Below are 25,716 nucleotides of genomic sequence, written 5' to 3'. Positions count from 1 at the left end.
CATTTTATTTATTTTTGGTCAAGAAAATTTTCGTGTAGAGAATTTAAAAATTTGTGGAATGAGTTAATCTAGTTGTTTAAAATATTTCTAAAATGTATATAGTACATTTTCCTCCCTTAAAAAGTTGCACATAATTGCACGTACCATTTCTCTGGCGGCCCAGGGTCTGGCAGCAGCATCTTTGTGAGTACGAGCTGTTACTGCTCAGTGCATACCTAGGGCTCGGGGTGAGCACCGGGCAAGGTGGGGATGGGGCCGAGCTCTCTTCACACCTCCACCCTGCCCCCTCCTCATCTTCCCTATTTTGGCTCTGTTTGGCCATCTTTAAATGCCTCTCACACGTTACCACATTTCCACTAATACTACCAAGCACCATGTACTTTAGATATATTTTTCCCTTCCTTAAATGTTATCCATTGAGTATTAGGGATAGCAGGAATCTCGGAAACCAAGTGTTTAAAATGTACAACTGAGGAGACTCATGCTGGAGAAAGCACCGGGACCAGACGGCTCTCTGAACTGGCTGGAGCTCTCCCCACTTCCAGTGGGCTGCAGTCACCGCGGAGGTGCTAGGTGACCAGTGGGCTGCAATCACCATGGAGGTGCTAGGTGACCGGCGGGCTGCAGTCACCCACAGAGGTGCTAGGTAACCGGTGGGATGCAATCCCCATGGAGGTGCTAGGTGACCGGCGGGCTGCAATCACCATGGAGGTTCTAGGTGACCAGTGGGCTGCAATCACTGCGGAGGTGCTAGGTGACCGGCGGGCTGCAATCACCCACAGAGGTGCTAGGTGACCGGTGGGCTGCAATCACTGCGGAGGTGCTAGGTGACCAGTGGGCTGCAATCACTGTGGAGGTGCTAGGTGACCAGAGGGCTGCAATCACCCACAGAGGTACTAGGTGACCGGTGGGCTGCAATCACTGCGGAGGTGCTAGGTGACCAGCGGGCTGCAATCACCGCAGAGGTGCTAGGTGATCGGTGGGCTGCAATCACCGTGGGGGTGCTAGGTGACTGGTGGGCTGCAATCACCCACAGAGGTGCTAGGTGACCAGCACACTGCAATCACCCACAGAGGTGCTAGGTGACCAGTGGGCTTCAATCACCGCGGAGATGCTAGGTGACCAGTGGGCTGCAATCACCGTGGGGGTGCTAGGTGACTGGTGGGCTGCAATCACCCACAGAGGTGCTAGGTGACCGGCACACTGCAATCACCCACAGAGGTGCTAGGTGACCGGTGGGCTGCAATCACCGCGGAGGTGCTAGGTGAACAGTGGGCTGCAATCACCCACAGAGGTGCTAGGTGACCGGCACACTGCAATCACCCACAGAGGTGCTAGGTGACCGGTGGGCTGCAATCACCTCGGAGGTGCTAGGTGAACAGTGGGCTGCAATCACCCACAGAGGTGCTAGGTGACCGGCAGGCTGCAATCACCACGGAGGTGCTAGGTGACCGGCGGGCTACGATCACCATGGAGGTGCTAGGTGACCGGTGGGCTGCAATCATTGCGGAGGTGCTAGGTGACCGGTGGGCTGCAATCACTGCGGAGGTGCTAGGTGACCAGCCAGACTACATGTCGAATCTGGGCGACAGTCATAATGGCTTACTGTGGACTCCACCAGATTACAACAGGACATGGCAGGGGCAGCAGTCCAAGCACTAGCTCAAGGCCAGAGAGGAAGCGCTGTTGGCAGCGAACCACACTGGGGGAAGCTCCCTCCCCAGACTACCTGAAATGTAGTTCTCACCACCGGTGAAAACAAATGTGTTGGGATCCTCACAGATCCTGCAAATGACCTTTTTGATCTGATATCACTTTGTCATCTCAGTTTTTAACCCTTGATATATCTGGTTTAAATCTTTTCTAGCTCTTAAAAGTCAAGATTTTAAATGTCCTTAACATTAACATGTTGTGAAATATTACATTACATTAAAATTTGCCTTCCCCCCAAAATAAAAATCTTCCATTAAGTAAAAATGGGTATCTTACTTTGCCTTGCTTCTCTGAGCAGCAAATAATTTCCTTTAAAAAGCATTGTGTTAAGATTTCTATTTGTACTCAAAATTCTCTCAGGATACTGGATGGTTTACAAGTATTATAAACAAGGCACAGTCACCTAACAATAGCAAACAATTTTCAAAAGTTTTAGAACTTTAAAAACACTGGAAATGATAATAATCCTTGTTTTAGTGACATGCAGGTGACAGCTGTGGTTGTTTATAGATTGGGTCTCATCGTAACCCTTAAGTGTTCTCATTCCCATTTCCTTACCATTTTAAGCAAAGCCAGGCAGAATAAAGCAAAACAAAAAAGAGAGAAACATCAGTGGTAGAAATAACAATGTTCTAAGGCCGTGATGACTTTACATGCATGAAAGGCGATTTAAAAGGGAGACTGAGCGTAACGTACCCCAGGCTGCCCCACTTGACCAGACGCCAGCGGCCCTGCCCAGGCCCGGCTCGGACTCACCTGCACAGCGCCTCGGCGTCCAGCTGCCGGGGGTTCCTGTGGTCTAAGATGATGATGTCATGGTGCACGTCCAGGAAACACGCCAGGACGGCCTGCGCCTCCCTCATGACGGTCCACTTGAAACCCGCTTTCTCACAGGCCCTCCAGAACCCGTTACACTGGCCATCTTCCTTGGTAAACACCAGAAGTACCTGCATCGAAACAGCACGAGCACTGTTTACAAACGACCTGGAAAGAATTGTCGTGTCTTAAGCCACAGCAAACCTCCAGGTGTTTTCACGGCAGCTACACCATGTGAACATAAAAACCCGGCATTAAAAGTCCTTCTCCCGCACGTCATTCGGGGGTGTCATCCTTCAGCCCCCACATTAACGTCATCTCCCACCGGCTCTTCGTTCGGGAGTCAAATGCCCAGATCATGCACCTACTTCTTTTGTGGACAAGCCTACTGGCAGAAGCCAACAAATACTTGATCCATCTATTATAATCAGTCCTAAATCATTTTATCTTGAAATGAAATCAATTAAAATGCGAATATTTGTTGTGAACAGCAAGTCCTCAGACAGCAAACATTACTGTTTCAGTGAAACTACCAGTGTGCTTAATTACTTAAATAATGTATTTAAATGTTTTAATTCCAGATTTTATGCAATTTCTCCAAGGTTAAAAAAACAAAACAAAAACTTAGATTTTAAAGTATGAGATTTAAAGCAGACGGAGCACGGCCCTGCAGAGTCTGCCAGCTGGAGGAGGGGACAAGCCGGAGAGGATGCAGCCGCACCTGTGCCTCCACTGGCCGGGGTCAGTGAGGCTGGCCAGGGTCAGTGAGGCTGGCCGGGGTCAGTGAGGCTGGCCAGGGTCAGTGAGGCTGGCCGGGGTCAGTGAGGCTGGCCAGGGTCAGTGAGGCTGGCCGGGGTCAGCAGAGGCGCCGCCACCTTTGCAGGCCAAATCTGGCTCAGGAGCACGACTGCTGCACCCTTCAGAGCCAGATTGGGGGGCTCAGGGCCACCTGTGAGATTGAGACCCCAAAGCTGACAGAAACCTATTCCCCCAAGGCTTGGCTCCTCTCAGTTTACCAACTGCACAAATACCATAAATGTAAAAAACTGAACTAAACTAAAACTTCTGCCAGCCCTCTTCACATGTTAAAAAATGTAATAGTGGAAACATATTTGCATGTAAGAAGCACCAATTAACTTTGGGGATAAACTTTCAGTTGGTTATTTTCTGTTTAATAAATATATATATATTTTTTGCATATTTTGGGCAGACTCCAGGAATTGAACCCAGGTCTCCGACTCAGTGGTGAGAATTCCTGCCACTGAGTCACCGTTGCACCGCCCTGTTTAATATTTTAGATGAGTCAAATTATAGATATTTTCTCTTCACTGGACACAGCTGACTGAGCAACATGAAAGATGAGACTGTTTGCTTTCACTTTTCATCTGGGTGATTTCACACTTACAGAGAAGCTGTGAACGACCATGAAGCACCAGTACATTCTCTCTCCAAATGCTAACATTTTACCACCTTTGCTTTACTTTCTCCCTGTTGCACACTCACACACACGTGTGTGCTTCAGGTGTGCATTTTATTTTTCTTTGCTAAACCATATTAAAGTAGATTGCAGAAACTGCTTCATCTCTAAATGCCTGCATGTATATTCTCAAGAAAAGGCCATTCTCTTATATAACCTCTGTACTGCTACCAAGCTCAGCAAATTTAACGCTGATGAAAACCACTGCTTAGAACAAAAGACAGCTGCCTAGGGCCGCACTTCCCCCGTGTGCCTTCAGGCTCCTCTCCCCTCCCCACTTTAAAGCCCGTGGGCACGCGATACTCACGGCATGGCCCTGGGTGTGGGCATTACCTGGAGTTGATCTTGATGGAATCTCATGGGGCCAAACTGCACATCAGCTACAGATACCTGTTAAAGAAAGAGACAGTGCTTAGAAATTAAGAAAAAAGAAGCCTGCTTAAAATGCTCTTTCTAATCAGCACCACAGATGAAAGCGAAACTTCTAGTCTAGGGGAAAAAATCACATAAAGTGAATAGTTAGTAGACAGAGAAATAATTATGAGGAATTCCAAGAAGCTCTGTCAACCCCAGGGGGTGGGACGGAGGACAAATGAAATGGTTCTACTCCTGGTTTTCCTTTTACTAGCTGTGAGAGATTTTAAGTAAGGTACTGAAATTCCCTCAGCCTCAACTTTCTCCTCTGTAGAATAATATTGGATGATTTCTTGTCAAGATCAAATGCGACTACGAGGTAAGGCGCCTCCCACAGGCCCTGAGTGAACACTTCCTGTCGTCCCAGCTCCACCCTTCCCACCACGGCGACACGGCACGTGCCTAGAGAAGCCCAGGGGCCAGGACATGGGCAGGGTGCGGCCAACGGGGTGGGGGGTGGGGAGGCTAACGTGGACGGAGCCCCCCGCGCCTCCTCCCGGCCCCGTGGACAGGTCTCCCCGCGCCCCCCGCCGTGCCTCCTCCCGGCCCCGTGGACGGAGCCCCCCCGCACCTCCTCCCGGCCCCGCAGACAGAGTCCCCCATACCTCCCTCCGGGCCCCGTGGACAGGGCTCCAGCGCCTCCTCCCGGCCCCGTGGACAGGTCTCCCCGCGCCCCCCGCCGTGCCTCCTCCCGGCCCCGTGGACGGAGCCCCCCCCGCACCTCCTCCCGGCCCCGCAGACAGAGTCCCCCATACCTCCCTCCGGGCCCCGTGGACAGGGCTCCAGCGCCTCCTCCCGGCCCCGTGGCGGGCACAGCCGTGTGTTCCTTTCCACACGTGCCTCATCTGCCTGTCCTGCTTCCTCTGCCTCTGAAGTCACACCCAAAGCTCTCTCCTGTATGTTCAATATCTTTTTCTATCACCCTTATCCTGAAAATCCTCATTTCCTCCAGTTTTTGTAAACCAGAATACCTAAAGCACTGCATTTTTCCAATTCTTCCATGATAATGGCCTATGTAGGCTCTTCCTCAGTCATTTTGAAACATTTCTATTTTCCATGAGTCTATTTCATTGAAATTAACTTTAAATTTTAAAAAACAAAACAAAACCGGGCTTTTTGAGCACCCTATGCTGCCGGGGAGACCCTTACCCATCTGGTCCATGAGAGCCCCCAGCCTTCTCCAGCCTTCCAAGAGAACGTGTCCATCCTCCCCCACACCATCAAGGCAGGAACACGTCAGTTTTGCCTTTCCCTCCCTATTACCTACACACCTCTTATCAATAGTCCTCATCCATTTGAGAAGGTCACACTAAAACACAATGTCGTACCCGAACCCCACGGTGCAGTAGGGACGAGAGTCCAGGGGGCTCTGCAGGCTGTGGGCCCGTACCCGCCACGTGTGCCGCCCACCCCAGCCTCTGAAATCCAGCCCCGCGGATAAACCCTGGCACTGAGCTGCTGCTTGGAGGCAGTGACTTTTTGCAATTTGCTGAGAGACTGTGTGAGCTCATGGGAGCCCTGCCTGGGCCCAGCCTCAGGCCACAGTGACATCCCACAGCCCCCACGCCGCAGCCAGAGACCCAGATCCGCAAGACGCTGTGCGGACGCCCCGAACTGGCCGCCACGGCCAGTCTCTCCTGTGGTGAATATATCAGCAGAACGTGCTCAGGGATAGGAGAAATCCATGTACATTCTGAACTGTCAGAAGCGGATGCCTGTCAGTTACGGGCGCTGGCTCAGTTCTGATCTGCTCTGTAACCGTTTCATCTCTCAGGACACAGAAGCACAGTGGCTGCTGCTCCAACCCTAAGACTGAGGAGGAGGGAGTCAGAGAGCCCACGGAGCCACCCGCGCCTGGGCTCGAAGACTGCGGGTCAGCCTCGCGTGAAGCCCAGCCGCGTGCCAAAGCCAGAAGTCTCAGAGAGATGGTCCCCGAGGGCTGGGGAGCCTTAAAAGAGAGATGCGGATTATATAAGCACACTCTCGCAGTGAGAACGAAAGCAAGAGGCACCGAGAGGGACCCCTCTGAATGATGAATTTCTTTCTTTGTTGGTTTTTATCAATGAAGTTCAAAGTGATAAATGAATGGAAGAGCAAGGAGCGCTGCTTTGAGAGTACAGTGGAACTGTTCAGGAAGAAGAAAGGGGAGGATGACCATTTTTGGACTGATTTCCCACAGCTGGGGGACTGTTTCATAAGAGAAAGCTGAAAGACCATCATAGGGAGGGAGCCTATTGTAAGGTTCCTAGACTGTGAGCTCTAACAGCAGTCACACATATTTAAGAGTTGTAACTGACACTTCTAAATTCTGAGACATGGAGCTATTTATATATAAGCCGGCCATTCCCTGAGACTTCAGGGATTTCTGTGACACCTGAGATGCACAGTCAGAGCTCTGAAGCTCTGAATGTCAGCACTACCCCATACAGCAACTGTTTAAAAAGTTGAAAAAGTGATCAGGCTTCATCTAGAGATATGAATAAAGCTGATTTGGATAGGACTAAGGTAAATTAGAATACAGGGTAAAGAACAGTATGGCTCATATTTTCAAACTTCAACCTCTGTATGAGACAAAAAGGAAAGATGTTTATTTGGTGCAATTATCTTTATTTTGGGTAGCATATTATCTAATTTAACTTGTATGGTCAGTTTACTTGAACACCATAAGTTCATGGAATCTTGAATAGGGTGAGGTCAGTGTGATGCCCCGATCTATCCCAGAGTAATTTGGGCAGAGAATAAAAAGGTATTTGTAAAGTCCCCTTGGGGGACTGGGGAGAAAGGAGGGACTATTAAACTTCCCCATTTGGGGAATTCCTGATATTCTCAAAAGCAGTGGAGACAACCCAATCAATAGGCCGAGCTCTCGATCTTGGGGCTTAATCCTATGAAACTAATTCCTGCAAAGGAGAAACTAGGCCTACTTAAGATTATGCCTAAGAGTTGGCCCCAAAGAACCTCTTTTGTTGCTCAGATGTGGTCTCTCTCTAAGCCAACTTGGCAGGTGAACTCACTGCCCTCCCCCCTACGTGGGACATGACTCCCAAGGGTGTAAATCTCCCTGGTAATGTGGGACCTGACTCCCAAGGATGAGCCGGGCCTGGGATCACGGGATTGAGAAAGCATTCTTGACCAAAAGGGGGAAGAGAGAAGAGACAAAGTTTCTGTGGCTGAAATTTCAAACAGTCAAAAGGTTATCCTGGAGGTTATTCTTACACATTCTACAGCTATCCCTTTTAAGTTTATGCGTATTGGAGTGGCTGTAGGGAAGTACCTGAAACTGTTGAGCTGTGTTCCAGCAGTCTTGATTCTTGAAGAAGATTGTATAAGTATACAGCTTTTACAACGTGACTGTGTGATTGTGAAAACCCTGTATCTGATGCTCCTTTTATTCAGGGTATAGACAGATGCGTAAAAAATAATAATAACTAAGGATAGAAAATAAATAAATAATAGGGGGAGTAAAAGGTAAAAATTGGGTAGACTGAAATACTGTGGGTCATGAGAGGGAGAGGTGAGGGGTATGAGATGTATGAGCCCTTTTTTTTCTTATTGTTTCTTTTTCTGGAGTGATGCACATGTTCTAAAAATGATCATGGTGAAGAATGCAGAACTATGCGATGAAATTGTGAGCCATTGATTGTATAATATGGTTGGACTTATGTGTGTGGAGACTTCTCAGTAAAAATAAAAATATAAAAAAGGAGGGATCTGCTGCCGCCTGAGATAAAGTGGTGGTCAGAGAGCACCCGGGCCTCGAAACAACTTGCCGTCCTCAGCCTCTGGCGGAGAAACTGACGGAACCTGCTACAAAGGATCAGACAGATAAAGAGTAAAGTCTGAATGGGCAAATAAAAATATGGGGGTGCTCGGTGGCTCAGAGGTAGAACACTCGCCTTTCATGTGGGAGACCCGGGTTCAATTCCCAGACCATGCCTCCCTCCCCCCAAAAAAAGAATACTGTAAAAATACATATAAGGTCACAAAGAAAATCTTAAAACATATTCCCAAAAGTAAAAACTGCATACTTTTTGATTATTTGACCACAACACAATCCAACCACAAATTAAAAACATAAGTTTAAACAACAACCTCCCTAAGAAATTTTAAAATATTATCACTCACAACTGCTGAATCAAAGAGGAAAATGTAAACTATACCTATGGATTACTTGGAAAATAATAAAATATCATATAATAAAACTTACAGGATATTGCCAAGTTATAGTCAGAGGCAAAATTCACAGTTTTAAATCTTTTTGTCATCAAACAAAAACATTAAATATACTGAACTTTAAAATCATTAATTTTAAGAAAATCATCAGTACAAACTTACAGAAACCAGGAGGAGGGAAATAAACTCAACAGCAATAGATAACAAAAACGTTTAAAGGTAAATCTCTAGAATGACTAAAAGAATAGAAAAAATATATATATCCATACTTCTATTTTGTCCCTTACCTCATGGCACTGTGTGTTTGGGGGGGGGGGCCGAAAGAGAGAGAAGGGGGGGCAGAGACAGGATGAAAGAAGTACGGACAATTCAGGGAAAATCCTCATCACTCCTGGAAAAAAAATTCTCAATCTGTGATCTCCATCAAAAGTTGGTGAACTTTTTTTACAGACAAAGGACATATAAGTCTATATCTCAACTTATAAAAATAACTTACCATTGGATTTATTTTAGGCAAAGATGCTACAGATTCATCTTAAAAAAATGTAAGTTCATAAATTGTGCCTCAATATAATTTTAGCGGTGTGATTTGAGAATATGACTGCTTCAGCAGCTCTGTTTTACCAGGGAACGCTTACTTTACTTACTTAACTAGACTGCATTTAACCTTACATCCTGTCTACCGGCTATGTCCGGCTCTCAGGACCTCTGTCCAGCAGCAACGGACAGCTACTTGCCACGCCCCCACCCCCACCCACCCCGCTCCAAAACCACCACTACCAGGAAAGCTGAGAGCACTTCTCAGGGAGCCACGTCAGCAGTGACCCTCAAAGACTCAACGTCCCAGCCCCTCGGGATGAGGTGGGAACTCCTGCGACTCCTGTCGTCACCTTTCCCTCTGTGTGAAAATCACAGCGAAACCGATCTAACACATCAAGTCACAGCCCTCTTACTAACAGCTTATTTTTCACATCAATCTTTAGAAGGGAATGGCAATTTTCTAATCAATTTAAACAACATAACTTTCATATGAAAAAAACACTGATATTTTTAGGTAATAAAAAATGGTATGTTCAAGGGTTGATATTGATAATTATACCTGTTGTTGAGTATATTCTACTGGATTTTTTAATATTTGTGTATTATTAAGATTTCTCAGTAACAAAGGAGATGATAAAATTAGAATATCAGACAATAAGGATAATTATTTGTATTTTAATATTTTAAAGTAATTTGGGGGGTAAACATGACTTACAGAAACATGAAATAAATAATCAGTAGCTTTGGGTGAACCACAGCCCTCATTTCCTTTGTTTGCTTAACTGACCTATCATTGAAGATGTGACACTAAAAGGCAGAGTCACATGTTGGGAGTGTTGATTTGGGGTGGGGGTGATATAATTCCAGCCTATCTGAAACTTCTACCCCCCCTAACCCTTTCTATCCCTTGCCCTGCTTTTTTTTTTCTCCCTAGCTCTTAAACACTATTGGACATTCTACAAATTTTATTATTTGTCTTCTTTACTGTCTGTCTCTCCCAGTAGAAGGTAAATCTATTAGGACAGGGATTTTTGCCTGTTTTATTCATTGCTGTGAATGAATTACGTTTGGGTATTTCCAATACCCAAAACAGTGCCTGGCATATAATAGCCATCAAAAAAATAGTTTTTTAATGAATGTTTATTCAACAGCTAATCTTTTTGAACCAATCATTTATTTAGAAATCAAACTCATACCAACTTATTACGTATAAGTGTGTATGTAACATAGTGCTTTCTAGTTTTCAGAGTATTTTCACATAAACTTTACCTCATTAAGGAACAGAAAAAAAGGAAGGAATCTTATGGAAAGTGTAAGTACTATGAGCCACAGAAGAACCGTGCTCTGCCTCCTTTTCCTACATCCCCTTGTTAGAAACAGAAATTTAAGCTGGATGGATTTACATTAACTAGGTGAAGACGTAACTCAGGTTTTGACCTGAGCCACCCTGTCCCCAGCTCTCGCGTGAACAGCGCTACCTCCTTTGTCCCTCTCTGGGCAGACAGTGACCATTTAACTAGAGGGACACAACCCGGACAGGAGTCAGGAAACACCAGTTCCTTCGTGGGGGCGAGGGAATCAGTCCAGACGTCTGTGGCCCACCCGCCCCCTGCCACACGCCGAGCACTGTGCTCCGTCCTGGAGTGCAAAGAACGACGCTGTCCTGGAGAAGCAGGAGCGGAAACGTAATTGCAGTGACAGGGCACAGTCTGTTCTAAAGAAGAAGGTGCCTACTATGTGCTAGCTACTTAACTTCCAAACTTATTTAAATCTGATCTGTTCCCTACCCTGTGAAGTAAGCGCATTAACCCCATTTTATTGATAAAGTAAATGACACTCTGAGCAGTCACGGCTAAATAGCTGGTAAGCAGCAAGGAAGGGACAGGACCCAGGTCTGCCTGAATTTAATTCCTGGGATCATTTCATACTCCGCTGGGAAAGGCCTCAAGTCACCTGACCCTAATCTATATCTAACTGAAATAAGATCACGAACACTAGAAAACAGCACTCATTCGCCTGACAAAACTTGACCGAGTACCCCTAGGCATGAAGGGCTTAGGCAGCAGGGACTCAGCAGAGAACACGACTTCCACGTAGCAGGGAGAGACATGACGGAAAGGAAACGGGCTGCCACTGGGATCAGGAGTCAAGGGCAGCCTCTGAGAGCCAGTGATCTGCAAGGAGCCAGCCAGGCAGCAGTGGAGGGGCACCAGGCCGAGAGGGCAGCTGCTGGTGGATGGGCGAAGGGGGGACTCAGCGGGGCCTTCAAGGAGACCGAGGGGCAGAGGAGCACTAGATGACATCATGCGATCATGGCTAGGCAGAGTTTTAAGCCAGGACAAGTTTAGATTTTATTTTAAGGTTTATGAAAAGACGCTGGAGGGTTTTTACAGTCTTCTGTAAGTCTTATGATCTGATTTTTACTTTGCAAAACGATCTGTCTAGTCTCTTTGGAGAATGAACAGTGGAGGGCGAGACTGGCGGCCAGGGGGCAGTCAGGAAGCTGTCGCCGCAGCCGAGGGAGAGATGTGGGCTTGGCCTCACAGCTGCAAAGGAGACGAGGAGATGGGTTTGGGGTCTTTCGCGGCAGAGTCATCAGGAGACACTGATAGGAAACCATCAAATCCAGGGACTCCCAGACCAGAATTCTGATATCTGACTTTCCAGTTTTATATCAGGGTTGCATGGAAACTCAGGCCTATGAAGCAATCCTAACACAAGTGGGGATGGGTCTGCTGGTCCTCCAGACCCACAAGACGGCACCAAGACTGCCTCGAGGCAGAGCTCCTGCCTGCTCTCCCTGGCCCCGCTCAGAGCAGGAAAACGCACTGCACGCATCCCCCGGCCTAGGCCCATCCATCTCTCCTCACCCATCTCTAATTTCCATTCAGCGCATTTAAACAGAAAGTATTTGCTGAGAGCATTCTGTGTCCTGCCAGCAGAACACCAGGATGGCGTGGTCCTGTAGGACAGAATCGTTTCAGGCCTTTTAACCCATACCCTTAGCGTAGGGCAAACAAAACAAAACCCCAAAAAGCTGTCTGGATGAAATGAACTGTTCAAAGGACTTTAGCAAAGTGCCTGACACTGAGTAAATGCCCAGTAAATTCCAAGTATCTACAGTAAGGACTTACAAAAAATTTTGCTATGAAACTATAACTAATATTACACAAAGTTTTAAGGCATTTTTAAGCTATATTTTTTTTTCCAAAGAGCTATTTCTTTAAGAGTACGAAAGTAATATACAAAAAGAATCATTCCCTTATAAAATATGTTATAAAATAAGGCCCCGTTCTCAAATCTCATATTAATGTATTTGATAACTAGGGACAAATAAAGTTGTTTTGTCTTCTTTTTTTTTTTTTTTAAATAAAACTGCCCTCTAAAATAATCAACCCATAAAAAACTGAGAATAGTCAAGGGTAGGATAAGCTAATCTAAGAGATCCACTTTAAACATTGTTTAAATTTGAGGATGCTCAAATCCAACTAACAATATAGGAGGTATAACATCATGGAGGCCAGAATGGAAAACTAACCTCTCCAACTTTTATTTTCCAAGAAAGAAGAAACTGGTCACTTGAGTGGTACTATGTCAGAATTAAAGCGGAGGGTCTACAGGCTATCCAGGGGAGGGAGCCGGGGGTGGAGAACTCAGAGCTATTCATCTGCCTCTCCCTGAGGAGAAACTGAACCCGGCAGGCCCGGATATTCTCATGTAGATAAATAAGGGATACTTCCAACCACAAGCTAACAGGTCAGCACCTTGCCTCTGTCTGCGGTGTGCCCATTTCGGCCACGCTGACGCCCGTCCATCAGGTGACGTGGCACACTCACTCCAGCAGCATAAGCCTCGTTCAGAGGCCTGACACCTGCTCGCCTGCCTATCGGTCACTCCGAGCATCCCGGTTGCAAGGCCAGCCCAGCCTCTACCGGGCTAGTTTACCAACCTTGAGGATATCCACAGGGATGACACGATGACAACCTAAAAATGCAATGAGTTACCCAGAATTAATCAAACCAGTCCCATAACTAGTATTCCTGATGTCAGACAGACAGGGGTCTAAACTCTGAACCCTCCTCTGAAAGTCTGGCTTTAGGCAAGTTTTTCTTCACTTTGCTAAATCTCACTTGAAAAACTGTGAATTAAATGAGCAGATACGCAGCTCTCTGCGTGGTGCCCGGCACAGGTTAAATGCTCTATAACTTATAGTCATTGTTACTAGTAGAAGGAGATACCCAACAAAAGCACCTGCTTTGGTTCTAGAGCACCCAAGAAATTCTTAACCCTTAAATACATTATCTCCATCATGGCTTTCGGTAGAAAGTGAGTTCCTACACTGAAAGCTATTTGAAAAAGCCTGCAACAAAAAGTCCATTCCGATTTCCTTGCGTTAAACCCTCAACCCTCTGAATATAGACTTTACCTGTTAAACCATCACTTCATCCTCTTTCATAAAGGCTATCAACTATTCTCCGCTATTGGCCTACACTATTTTTAATAAATAACACTGATTTCTTCACAGTTTCCTTTTGGAATAATTTTCACTGCTAATTTTGTTAATTCTAAATTTTAAACAATCATCTTAGAAAAATCAAGGAAGAAGCCATTTTCTTATAATCCCCAAGAAACTGGAACTCTGGGCTGTGGAGGAGAGACCGCAGAAGGGAGAGGGGAGCACACAGTAAAGGAACCAGCAACGTCGGCAGATACAGTGAGAACCCCGGGGTGGGTGACAGCGTGACAGTCTCCTTATCAAGAATGGGGGCGAATGACGGGAGGTGGGAGCGAAGGCAGTGGCTGTGACCTGGCCCACCACATCTTAGAGAATCACTGCCTGCCCCTTCACTGCAAAGAGAGCAATAGTCCAGGCTAAATAAAGTCATCCTAGAGAGACTGTCCCTTCCCCGGGCTGCTTCTTTCTAAGGTTTCAAGGTAGAATCCTGACCAGGAGTTGTGTGGTGTTCATAGGAAAACCATATTTTTACAGCCTCAAGATTCAATACATTTTTTAAGAAGATGGTATGCAGAAGTCTCAAATTGCAACTCAAACACACTTGTTAGGATGTCGTAAGAGTCGTAATTGCACAAGATTCTGAGAGGCACTGAGTGTCGCAGGGGATGTGCAATTCTGAAGCAGCTGGCCCAGAGACAGGCACCCAGACCACCCTGTGTGGGGGCAGCAGGCAAACCCCCTTGTTAATGCATCCAGAGCACCCACGTGCTAATAATCACCCTATATGCCACATCCCTACACAGTGTTGCACTAAGTTTCAGTTATGCTTCAGGAAATAGTTGGGGGGTTTGAGTTGACTTCTAATGAATTGTTAACTTTTTTCATTTACCATAATAAGAAATGGGTCCTAATTAAAGTTTTCACTTAGAACATCTGATTTTCAGGAAGCAATTACTGTCATTAAGGCAGAAATGCTGTATTTGCATATCCTAAGACTCAGAAGTGAGAAGCCTGGCTCTCCTCACAAAGGTCTGTAAGGAAACATGACCAGATGTCTGTCCAGTGTCACGTGTGGCGGTGAGCTGGAGGCCATCTGGGTATATCTACCTGGGAGATAGCGAGATGATGGATCTTAAAACTCTAAATGAAAGAAGTAAGAAACAGAATGAGATCTGCACTACAACACCATTTACATAACTGAAAATCACATAAGCACAGAGTAACAGTATATACCTTATAAGAACACATAAAAACAAAAAAAACACACATTAACCACATCGGAATCTTGGCCTATGGGAAGCAGGGAGGGAAAGAATGCTGAGAACTGGATCAAAAGAAACAAAAGAGGGTAGCGGAAAGGGAGAGGAGAGGGAGAAGAACATTGGGGGATAGGTAAAGATTTTTTAGATTCAAAAAGTACTAACAATAAAGGAAAAGACTGATAAATTAGATTTTAAAATTAAAAGGTTTTTTATCCTATAGCACTTAATGTAATGTCTGGATACATCCCAGAGTATATTAAGCAGATAACAAAAAATTATTGGTAAAGCCCTTTGCAGGATGGGAGAAACAATATGGAACTATTAAACCTTACCATCAGGGAAGCCCCGGATACTGTGTCAAACCTTAGGGACACCCAAATCAATAGGCCAAGCCCTAGATCTTGAGGCTTGCTCTTGTGAAGCTTATGTAGGTAGTAGAGAAGCTTAGACTCCCTATAGGCATGCCGAAGAGTTACTTCTGGAAGGACCTCTTTTGTTGCTCAGATGTGGCCTCAGTCTCTCTAACCTTGACTCTGCAAGTGAAATCATTACCCTCCTCCATACATGGGACATGACATCCACAGGTGAAAGTCTCCCTGGAAGCATGGGAGATGACTGTCAGTGATAAGCCTGGCCCTGGCACAGTGGGATTAACAATTACATCCTGACCAAAAGTGGGGAAAGAAGTATAACTAATAAAGTATCAGCAGCTGAGAGAGTTCAAATAGAGTCAAGAGGCTACTCTGGAGGTCACTCTTATGCAAGCTTCAGTTAGACATTGCAACCTATTCCACCAATCCTAAAGAACACTTAGGGCATTATATAAGATTCTACAAAGGTTCCAGGCACTAGGGTAACTTTCCAGAAATCTACAACCTCCAGATGGGTCCCTGGACCAGATAAGTCCTGAGATGCAAAGGGCCCAGCCTCTCCTGAACAATTAGCTCCATCCCTCTATCCCATACTATCAACAGCCCCTTCCAACATAAAAATGTTAGAATGGCCAAAGCCCAAATACCGCTGAAGAGTGGGAGGAAGATCAAAGGTGATGGTGCAGTTATACAGAGATAGTGGGGTTTAACAAATGAGTATGATTGATGAATCATTATATTGGTATTTCTTTTAGTCTCCAGTACCTTAGAACAGCTAGGAGTAAAAACCTAAAATTGTGGAATTGTAACCCATGCCAAACTCTGAAATCTGTTCTACATCTAATTGTTGCAATGTATTTGAAATGTATTGTCTTTTTGAATATGTTATTTTTCACAAAAAAAGAAAAGAGAAGGAAGAGATTAATTGAGAAGATAGGATTAAACAAATGGATATAACTGCTGAATCAATATACTGATATTTCTTTTGGTCTCCAGTGTCTTGGAGCAGCTGGAAGGAAAAATAAAAAATCATGGAACCGTAACTTACAAAACTTCAAAATCTGTTGTATAACTACTTGTTAAAATGTATTTGGAAATTTATTTATTTTTTGTATATGTGTTATTTTTCACAATTAAAAAAACAAATTAAAAGCCTTGTTCATCATAAGATTTCTTTAAGGAAGTGAAAAGGCAAGTTACAGAATAGAAGAAGGTTATTTTTAAATTAAATAACCACTAAAGGACTCAATACCTATTATGTACAAAGAAGGCCTGCAAATCAGGGAAAACCAGACAACCCAACTGGAGAAACCAATGACGCTAATATGCTAAGCACTAAGAAATATAGTTGTTCAATCCTCTGCATCTGACCTAACGAGGAAAGGACAGTGAGCTCATCAAGAATTTTTGAGTTAAAAAATATTGTAAGGTATGTATGCAAGAAATTTGAACAGATTTTAAATTTTATAAAATATATAAACAAATGTCACCAGTTAAAGTCTTTCTATTTTAAGAGAGTTCTTGAGTGAAAAGGGAAAAAGAAGCATTTGCATCTACAATTTGTGTATCTACAAGGGAAATGAATTACTTATGCAACTATTACACAGTAGAAAGCTTTGTTTCTATAGAGATTATGACACAACTGATTTAGGCCTTAAATTAGAATATTCCGATTTGAATTGAGAAATGACCTTTTTGTTTAAATGAATAGTGTATTCAGTGTGAATAATAGCTCGGCACATCTGCTGATATCATTTCCTCTTTACTTCAGCAGTGATTATTAATGAGAATACATTCACATAAGCCCCAAAGAGGAATTCATTCCGCCCAAATTTCACTAGTCCCTGAAAATACAAGGAAGGACATATTTCTGCAGGAAGTACAAAAATACTGACCATAAAGAAACAATGCAAAAAACATTTTGAAATATCTTTCTGTTCATTTGACATCTATTACAATTAAACATTCTCTTGTAAGAATGGTGTGCCCAGAAGACAAATCTGTCCTCCTTCAGTCACTACAAACTGAATTCAAGAGACAGCTGCACACTGTGGGGAAGGGAGTACATGAAGTCATTAACTCACAGCACAGTACCACCGCAATGCTGAACTCCAAAAGGAGTGACCTGTGTGCTGCAGGGGTACGGCACAGGCACAACCTTCAGGACTGCCCTAGGTAAGGCCTGGTCTCCCTGCTAAGGAGCTCAAGGCTTCTAGAGCGCTCGAAGTGCCCCAAACCACTTCCAGTTCCTTGAGAGCTCGCATCTCTTCATTCCTGTGCCTTGGCCCCTGTGGCTCCCTCAGCCTGGCATGCTCCTGCTCTCCTCTTCTCCCCTTTTCACCCCTCCTCACCCTTTAAGACCAAGTTTGGAGAGGTTTCTCCTTCACCTGTGCCTCCAGCCTGCGTCTGAACGAGGCAGCGCTCCTTGGTGTTTCCGAGGCAGCTGGGCTTATTTTCATCACACAGGAAATATGTTTACCTGTTTCCCCTACCAGACTGAGCTTCTGGAGTTTTCGAGTTCTATTTGCTTTCATAAAACTAGACTCTAGCAAAACACAGGACTCAAAATTGTCTGAATGAACCAATTACTGAATAACTGAAATCCCCCATTTCCTTGTGTTTTGATAATAAACATTCTTAAAGGAAAATTTTAAGAAAATAAAATTAACCCCAGTTTTAGCATAAAATAAAAATTAGCCAGATTTCCTGATAGGCTTTTATTCTAAATCATTCTATTCTCCCTTTTGTAATTTCACTGAGAAATCTCTCCAGCTGAATGGGTGCTCTGGGCTCATTCTCAAATGTCCCCAAGGAAATGATGTCATCTTTAATTTTGTTACAGCTGAGTCTATCCTCAACTTCACTAAACAGTGAAAGTTCTGTCTAATTAGATGCTTGTCTTACTGCCACCCTGGCGTTTCAGTTCCCCGTATCAGAAATGGGGTGGACCAAGAGAGGAACGACTGGCACACTGTGTCCACCCATCCCACTCCCAAGAGTCTGCGTAATGAAATAAAAACCTAGGCGTTTCTGAACAGTGACCACACCTGGCTCTGTGTTTGGGCTCCCCTAGGGCAGGAGTTACGAGGAAGCAGAAAAGCTGAAGGTGAAGGGGCAACTGCGTACCCCGGGCTAAAAGATGGAGTGAAGAAGAGACCTACAGCACAGAGGAGGAGCTGAGCAAATCACAGCCACTTGAGAGGAAAATCTGTATAAAAACGACAACAAAGAACAACCAAGGATACCTAGAGAAGAAAGAGAGGAAAGGAAATCCTCTCCTGCAAGGGAAACAAAGCCAGGTGCCAAATCACCTGAGAATCTGACCTCTTAAACAGGGGCTGCTCTAAGGATTCAATATAAACTGAGCCCTGTGCCTAAGAAGAATCTATCCACACGAAAACCCTAACAAGAGGGGAAACTGACTTCCATAGTCCTCACATCAAAGCAATCAAATGTCCAGGTATCAACAAAGAATCGCAAGCCACATAAAGAAACAGGAAGAGATGGCTCAGCGGAAACACAGACATTGGAACAATTAATCAAGGACATTCCAGTCAAATCTCCTAAATCAATTCAAAGAGAGAAAGGAAAATATGGATATAAATAAACTAAACATGGATAGAGAACTAAAGTTTATAAAGAAGACAATGAATGAACAAAAAGAACCAGAAAGTTTAAAAAGGAGCACAGACTTTATGGGGATGAAAAACACAGTAACAGAGATTACAAATACAGTAGAGGTAGTCAAAAGCAGATGTGAATAAACAAAAGAAAGAATCAATGAACTAGAAGACAGGGCCATCGAAATCATACAGGTGGAAGAGCAGATAAAGAATGAACACAAGTGAGCAGAACCTGAGGGATGTGCAGGAGAGTGTAAAGCACACCAACACACCTGCCATGGGAGCCACAGAAGAGCATGTGAAGGAAAGGGGCAAAAATACACATGAGGAAACAACCTCAAACTTCCCAAATCGCAGAAAAGACATACGTGTCTGGGAAAACTCATCCAACTCTAAACAGGATAAATCCTAACAGGCCTACTCAAAGACACATGCTAATCAAAATGTCAAATGCCAAAAAAAAGAATTTGGAAATAAGGAAAAGGAAAAACAATTCATCACATACAAGGGACCTTTGATAAGACAGAAGTGTCTCATCAGAAACTATGGAGGCAAAATGCAGTGATATGACATATTTAAGGTGCTCAAAGAAAATGTCTGCTAGACAAAAATTATTTTTCTAGCAAAAAAATTGTCCTCAAATATAAAGGTGGATTTAAGACATTCACAGATAAACAAAAGCTGAGAAAATTCATCACCAAGAGACCTGCCCTACAAGAAATGTAAAAGGGAGTTCTTCAGGTTGAAAGGAAAGAGCAGAAGATAGTAGCTTGGAGCAGTATGAACGAGTGAAAATCTGCAATAAAGGTAATTACATAGGTAAATGAAAAATCCAATTGTATGCTATCCTTAGTATGTAGCTCTACTCTTTATTTCCCATGAGATTTACATTATAAATTGAATAAGAAATAACCATATCCCATGTTATCTACATACAAAATACGAAGGGGTAATGTGTGACAAAAACAACATAAAGAAGGGAAACAGAGGGGTACAGGAGCAGAGACTGTATGTTACTGAAGTAAGCTGGTACCTTTTCAAACTAGTAGATTACACATGTAGGTTAATATAAACCCCAGGATACCCACAAAGAAAGTAGTTAAAATATATACAGAAATGGAAATGAGAAAGGGATCAGTTACAACACAAAAGACCAAATATACACAACAGTAGGCTGCAATAAAGGAAAACAGAGATTAAAAGAATATAAGAAGTGTAAGAGAACAAAATGCCTAAAGTAATTCCTGCCTTATCAGTAACTATACTGAATGTAAATGCATTAAACTCCCCAATTAAAAGACAGAGATTGGCAGAATGAGTAAAAAGAAGATTCAACTATATATTGTTTACAGGAGACCCACCATAAACACAAATACAGAAATGATTTGAAAATGAAAGGATGGGAAAAATATTCCATGGAAATAGTAGCTAAAAGAGAGCTGGGATAGCTATAATAATATGAGATAAAAGAGACTAAGTAAAAATCTGCTAAAATGTTTGACAAAGAAAGAAATTACGTATTATATATTAATGAAAGGGTCACCCAGAAGGAACAGCAATCATAAACATTTCTGTATCTAAACACAGTGCCCCTAAATACATGAAGCAGACTTTCATAAAACTGAAGGGAGAAATAGATCCAGCTGGAGACTTAAATATATCACTTTCATCAAAGGATAGAACACCTTGACAGGATATCAAAAAGAGAACAGAAAACTTGAATAATATGATAAATGAGCTAGACCTAACAGCAATATACAGAAAATTTCACCCCAAAGCAGAATACACATTCTTCAAGTGTACAAGTATCACTCTCCAGGATACATCACATATTTGGTAGACAACAAGTCTCAGTAAATAGTAAAAGACTGAAACCATATAAAATCATCTTCTCTAACCACAATGCAGTCAAACTAGAAATCAGTAATAGACTGAGAACTGGAAATCCCTTCCCACCACACACAAAATATAGAAATTCAACAACACACTCTTGAACAATCAATGGGTCAAAGAAGAACTCAGAAGAGAAATCAAGAAGTATTCTGAGACTAATGAAAGTGAAAATACAACAGATCAAAACTTAGGGGAGGCAGCAAAGGCAGTGCTCAGAGGGAAATGGATAGTTCTAGAGACCAAATCTCACATCTGGAATAACTAGGAAGAGAGTAAATAAAACCCAAAACAAGCAGAAGCAAAGAAACAACCAAGATCAGTCCAGAGGTAAATGAATAAAGAGACTCAAAGAAGCTAAAAGTTCGTTCTTCAAAAATATCAATAAAACAGACAAAACTATAGCCAGACTGGCAAAGAAAAAATAGACAGAAAATGCAAATAAATAAAACCAGGATTGAAAAGGGGACATTACTACCAACCCCATAGAAATAAGAAGAATTCTAAGAGGTCACTACAAACAACTGTATGCCAAAAATTAGATAACATAGATGAAATGAACAAATTTCTAGCACAAAAACTTCTTACATTGACTCACGAGGAAAGAGATCTCAACAGACCAACAACAAGGAAAGAAATTGACTCAGTCATCAAAAACTTCCCAATAAAGAAAAGTTCAGAACCACACAGCTTCACTGGCAAATTAGAACCACATAGCTTCACTGGCGAAGTCTTCCAAACATTTCACAAGAGTTAATGCTAATCCTTCGCACAAAATGGGAGAAAATATTTGGAAACTATATCTGATAAGGGTTTTAACTCCTACAACTCAACAATAAAAAGACAAACAATCCAATTTGAAAATGGGCCAAGGACTTGAACAGACATTTCCCCAAGGAAGATATTCAGATAGTCAACAAGGGTATGAAAAGATGCTCAACGTTATTAGGCATTAGAGAAAAGCGAAATAAAACTAAAATGAGATGCCACTGCACACCTACTAGGATGGCTATTATTTAAAAAAACTGAAAGTAACAAGTTTTGGTGAGGGTTTGGAAAAACAGTAATTCATAGAGATGGAAAGCAGAATAGAGATTACCAGAGGTGGGGGAATGGAGAAATGTGGAGTTATTGCTAAATGGGTAGGAATTTTGATTTGGGATGATGGAAACAGTCTAGAACTAGATGGTAGTGAAAGTTACAAGGATTGTCAATGTACTTAATGCAAAAGAACTGCCCACAGAAAATGGTTAAAATAAATATCATGTATATTTTAAAACTAAAATTAAATTATTTTTAAGAAATTTAAAAAAAATCCATGAGATGCCATATGATGCCCACTAGAATGGCGACTACTTAAAGAAAAGGAGTGTTGGGTAAGTGGAGAAATAGGAACCTGGTACATTGTTGGTGTCACGTAAAATGGCACAGCCACTGTAGAAAGCAGTTTAGCAAGTCCTCAGGAAGTAAAGAACAAAAATGCCACATGACATGGCAATCCCACTTGTAGGCATATACCTGAGAGAACTGAAAGCAGAGACTGAACAGATATTTGTGCGTCAATGCTCAAAACAGCATTAGTCACAAATAGCCAAAAGGTGAAAGCAACTCAAATGCTCATGGACAGACAAATGGATACACAAACTGTGGTCTATGCATACAATGGAACAGTATTCAGCCAAAAACAGGAATGACGTTCTGATGCAACCCACAGAGATGAACCTTGAGAACATCATGCTAGGTGAAATAGGCCAGACACAACAAGACAAAAACTGTATGATATAATTTATATGAAATAAGGAAAATATGCATTTTATAAAGTCAGACAGACTATAGGTTACCAGGGCCTGAACGCGGGACAGGACTGAGAAGGCAATGCTTACTTCGTGTAGAGTTTCTGTTTGGGTGATGGAAAAGTACTGACAATGAATGATGATGGCGGTAGAAGCATCAGTTTTGCATGTATAGTTACCACCACTGAACTGCAAATTTGAAAAGGGTTAAAAACATAAATTTTGGGTAATGTGTAAGTTACCACACACACATATATAAGAGCAGAACAAAACAAAACACAATCAGAACTGCAGAGCACAAAGAATGAACCCTACAGTAAACAGCAGGCTAAAGTTAATAGCATAGTTATAATAATAATATTGTGTCATCAATTATATGAAAAGTATCACAGTAATGCAAAATGTTAGTAGGAAAAACTGCTTGTAAGGGGGGTATATGGTAACTCTACTTTCTGCATGATTTTTCTGTAAACCTACAATGTTCTAAATAAAGAAAAAAAAGTTTAATCCCATAAACCTAAAGGTGTGCCCCTAAAGAACAAGCTGCCATATTTTAGCTTTTCTTGTAAAGTCAAAGAAAATCAGGGGTTTATTTCACAGGCTTTTAGAAATGAAAACAAGCAGGCCTAACCTTATAGGTAACTAAGGGTTCCTTTTCAAAGTTATTATTTCCATGATCTTTGCTTCCTGTGTAATGTTATTTATTACCCTGGTTTATCATTTACAAGCTGGAGAAAATTCAAATATCAAAATTATCTAAGTCTTATACCATGGACGGACAATCTCTGCAGGTTGTTAATCATGAAGACAGTCGAGAGAATTACAGATGCTCTTTTACAACTGAAATAAGCTTGCATGATGGTGTCAAACAAGAGGATATGTACAAATTGACTGCAGTCTGTGAGTTTTCATTAAACTGTCTTTTTCTAATCCATTTTCTTAATTAGTAAAGACAGAACTATACAAACACTGAACTTCAAAGCTGGTTGTAGTTTTGAAGAACAAGAGAAAACATTCTGTTCTTTCTCTCAGCAGACCTGACAGACAACTTTTTCAAAAAAAAATCTACTCAAATGAACAAACCTACAGATGGCAAAGCACTAGCACAGCCAAGGAACAAAAATTGTATGTGAATGTTATTTGCAAAAATATTCCAGCAAATGTCTGAGGGTAATGTAGTGGGGCGCACCAACAGAAAGGCCACACAATATCAAATTGCAAGCCAATTGGGAGTTTTTATTAGCCGGCCGGCATCTGCCCTCCGTCCTCACTACTGGGGTACCAGAGTGCAGCCCCCAGCCCGATTTTGTATGTTAAGATATGCCCCTTACAAAAGGTATATTATGACTACTCTGCATTTCCTAATTTAACTTATATGGACAGTTTAATTGAACACTATAAGTACATTGAACCTTGAATAGGGCAAAAGATTTTGTTGGTTTGTCCAGGTTGGTGTGGTGCCCCCCAAAATCCAAGAATAATTTGAACAGCGAATAAAGACGTATTTGCAAAGTTTCCTCGGGGTAATGGGGAGAAAGGGGGAAAAATTTCACTTTCCCATTTGTAGAATTCCTGATATTCTCACAAGCAGTGGGGACAACCAAATCAATAGGGCAAGCCCTCAATCTTGGGGTTTTCCCCTATGAAACTCATCCCTGCAAAGAATAGGCTAAGCCTACTTAAAATTAGGCCTAAGAGTCCCTCCTAGAGAACCTCTTTTGTTGCTCAGTTGTGGCCTCTCTCTCTCTCAGCCAACAAAGCAAGCAAACTCATTGCCCTTCTCCTCTCTACATGGGACATGACTCCCAGGGATATAAACCTCCCTGGCAATGTAGGACAGAAATCCCAGAATAAGCTGGGACTCAGCATCAAGGGATTGAGAAAACTTTCTCGACCAAATGGGAGAAGAGAGAAATGAGACAAAATAAAGTGTCAATGGCTGAGAGATTTCAAACAGAGTCAAGAGGGTATCCTGGAGGTTATTCTTACAGATTGTATAGATATCCCCTTTTTAGTTTATGGTGTATTAGAGTGGCTAGAGGGAAGTACCTGCAACTACAGAGCTGTGGTCCAGCAGCCATGTTTCCTGAAGACAATTGTATAATGATACAGCTTTTACAATGTGACAATGTGATTGTCTGTCTGATGCTCCTTTTATCTATGGCATGCACAGATAAGTAAAAAATATTGATAAGAAATATACAAATAATAGGGAGAACACAGTTGTTAAATTAACAAGTTAAATTAATTGAGTAGATTGAAATATTAGTGGTCAATAACAGGGAGGGGTAAGGGGTATGGCATGTATGAGTTTATTCTTTTCTCTTTACTTCTTTTGCTGGAGAGATGCAAATGTTCAAAAAAAATGATCAAGGTGATGAATACGTAACTATGTGATGATACTGTTAGCCACCGGTTGTAACCATGTCAAGAATGTTTGTATGTTTGTTTGTTGTTTACAATAAAAATATTTACAAAAAAAGATATGCCCTTATAAAACTGACTAGATAATCCTTGATTCATCAAGGAGTTAGGCACAGAGAGACTTAGAGCTAGAAAGAGCCAGTAATTCAACCTCCAATGATTAATTAATAGTAGTATCATCTAACATGTGAATTTTCCTACATACAAGGCAGCATTTAAGTTAATCCTTATATCAGTCGAATCAAGTAGGAACCGCTATTATTACTCCTAAATTACAGACTTGGAGTCAGAGACTTAGAGAGGTTAATTTCCTTGTCAGTCACACACAGCACGTAAGGAGGGGGGCTGGAACTTGGCCAGAGGGCTGCACTCTACTGCCTCACCTGCTAGCAGAAACTCAGAACGGGTTGCAAGTGGTTTTAACTGAGGGGGTTAAAAAAGACAAGGTGTAGGCTGGGTCTGGACAGGCAGGAAGGACTCGGGCACGCTGAGGGACAGAGAGGTTCACAAGAGCTAAAGTAGGGAAAAGAGAACATCTTTGTACCTCTGTAGATGACATTAATTTCAAATCTCCCTTGTCTATTTGGCAGGACGGTGTTACAGAAACTGGAGGACAAGACGTGTGACAGACAGATGCAGACCTCTAGGCCCAGCTCTGTGTCTCACCGCTGTGTGGCCTTAGGCAAGTTACTTACCCATTCTGACCCTCCGTCTAGAATGTCAAAGGAGAAATGGACCATCAGGCTCAGTTTTAGGTAACATAA

General features: G+C 42.8%; 1 protein-coding gene across 2 annotated transcripts in view; it reads right to left on the bottom strand.

Annotated features, from left to right (window-relative positions):
- The window catches only part of PDE8A (phosphodiesterase 8A), a 170,742-nt gene that overhangs the window by 72,356 nt on the left and 72,670 nt on the right, over positions 1 to 25,716 (bottom strand). For both annotated transcript variants that reach the window (XM_077124302.1, XM_077124303.1), the window contains exons 2-3: positions 4,340 to 4,396; positions 2,470 to 2,660 (exon numbers count right to left, since the gene is read on the bottom strand). In XM_077124302.1, the coding sequence (XP_076980417.1) occupies positions 2,470 to 2,660; positions 4,340 to 4,396 (248 nt within the window). The remainder of the gene's footprint in view (positions 1 to 2,469; positions 2,661 to 4,339; positions 4,397 to 25,716) is intronic.

Source organism: Tamandua tetradactyla, chromosome 12 (assembly GCF_023851605.1).
Source record: "Tamandua tetradactyla isolate mTamTet1 chromosome 12, mTamTet1.pri, whole genome shotgun sequence".
Classification (NCBI taxonomy): domain Eukaryota; kingdom Metazoa; phylum Chordata; class Mammalia; order Pilosa; family Myrmecophagidae; genus Tamandua; species Tamandua tetradactyla.
This window is presented reverse-complemented; position numbering and strand designations above follow the sequence as displayed.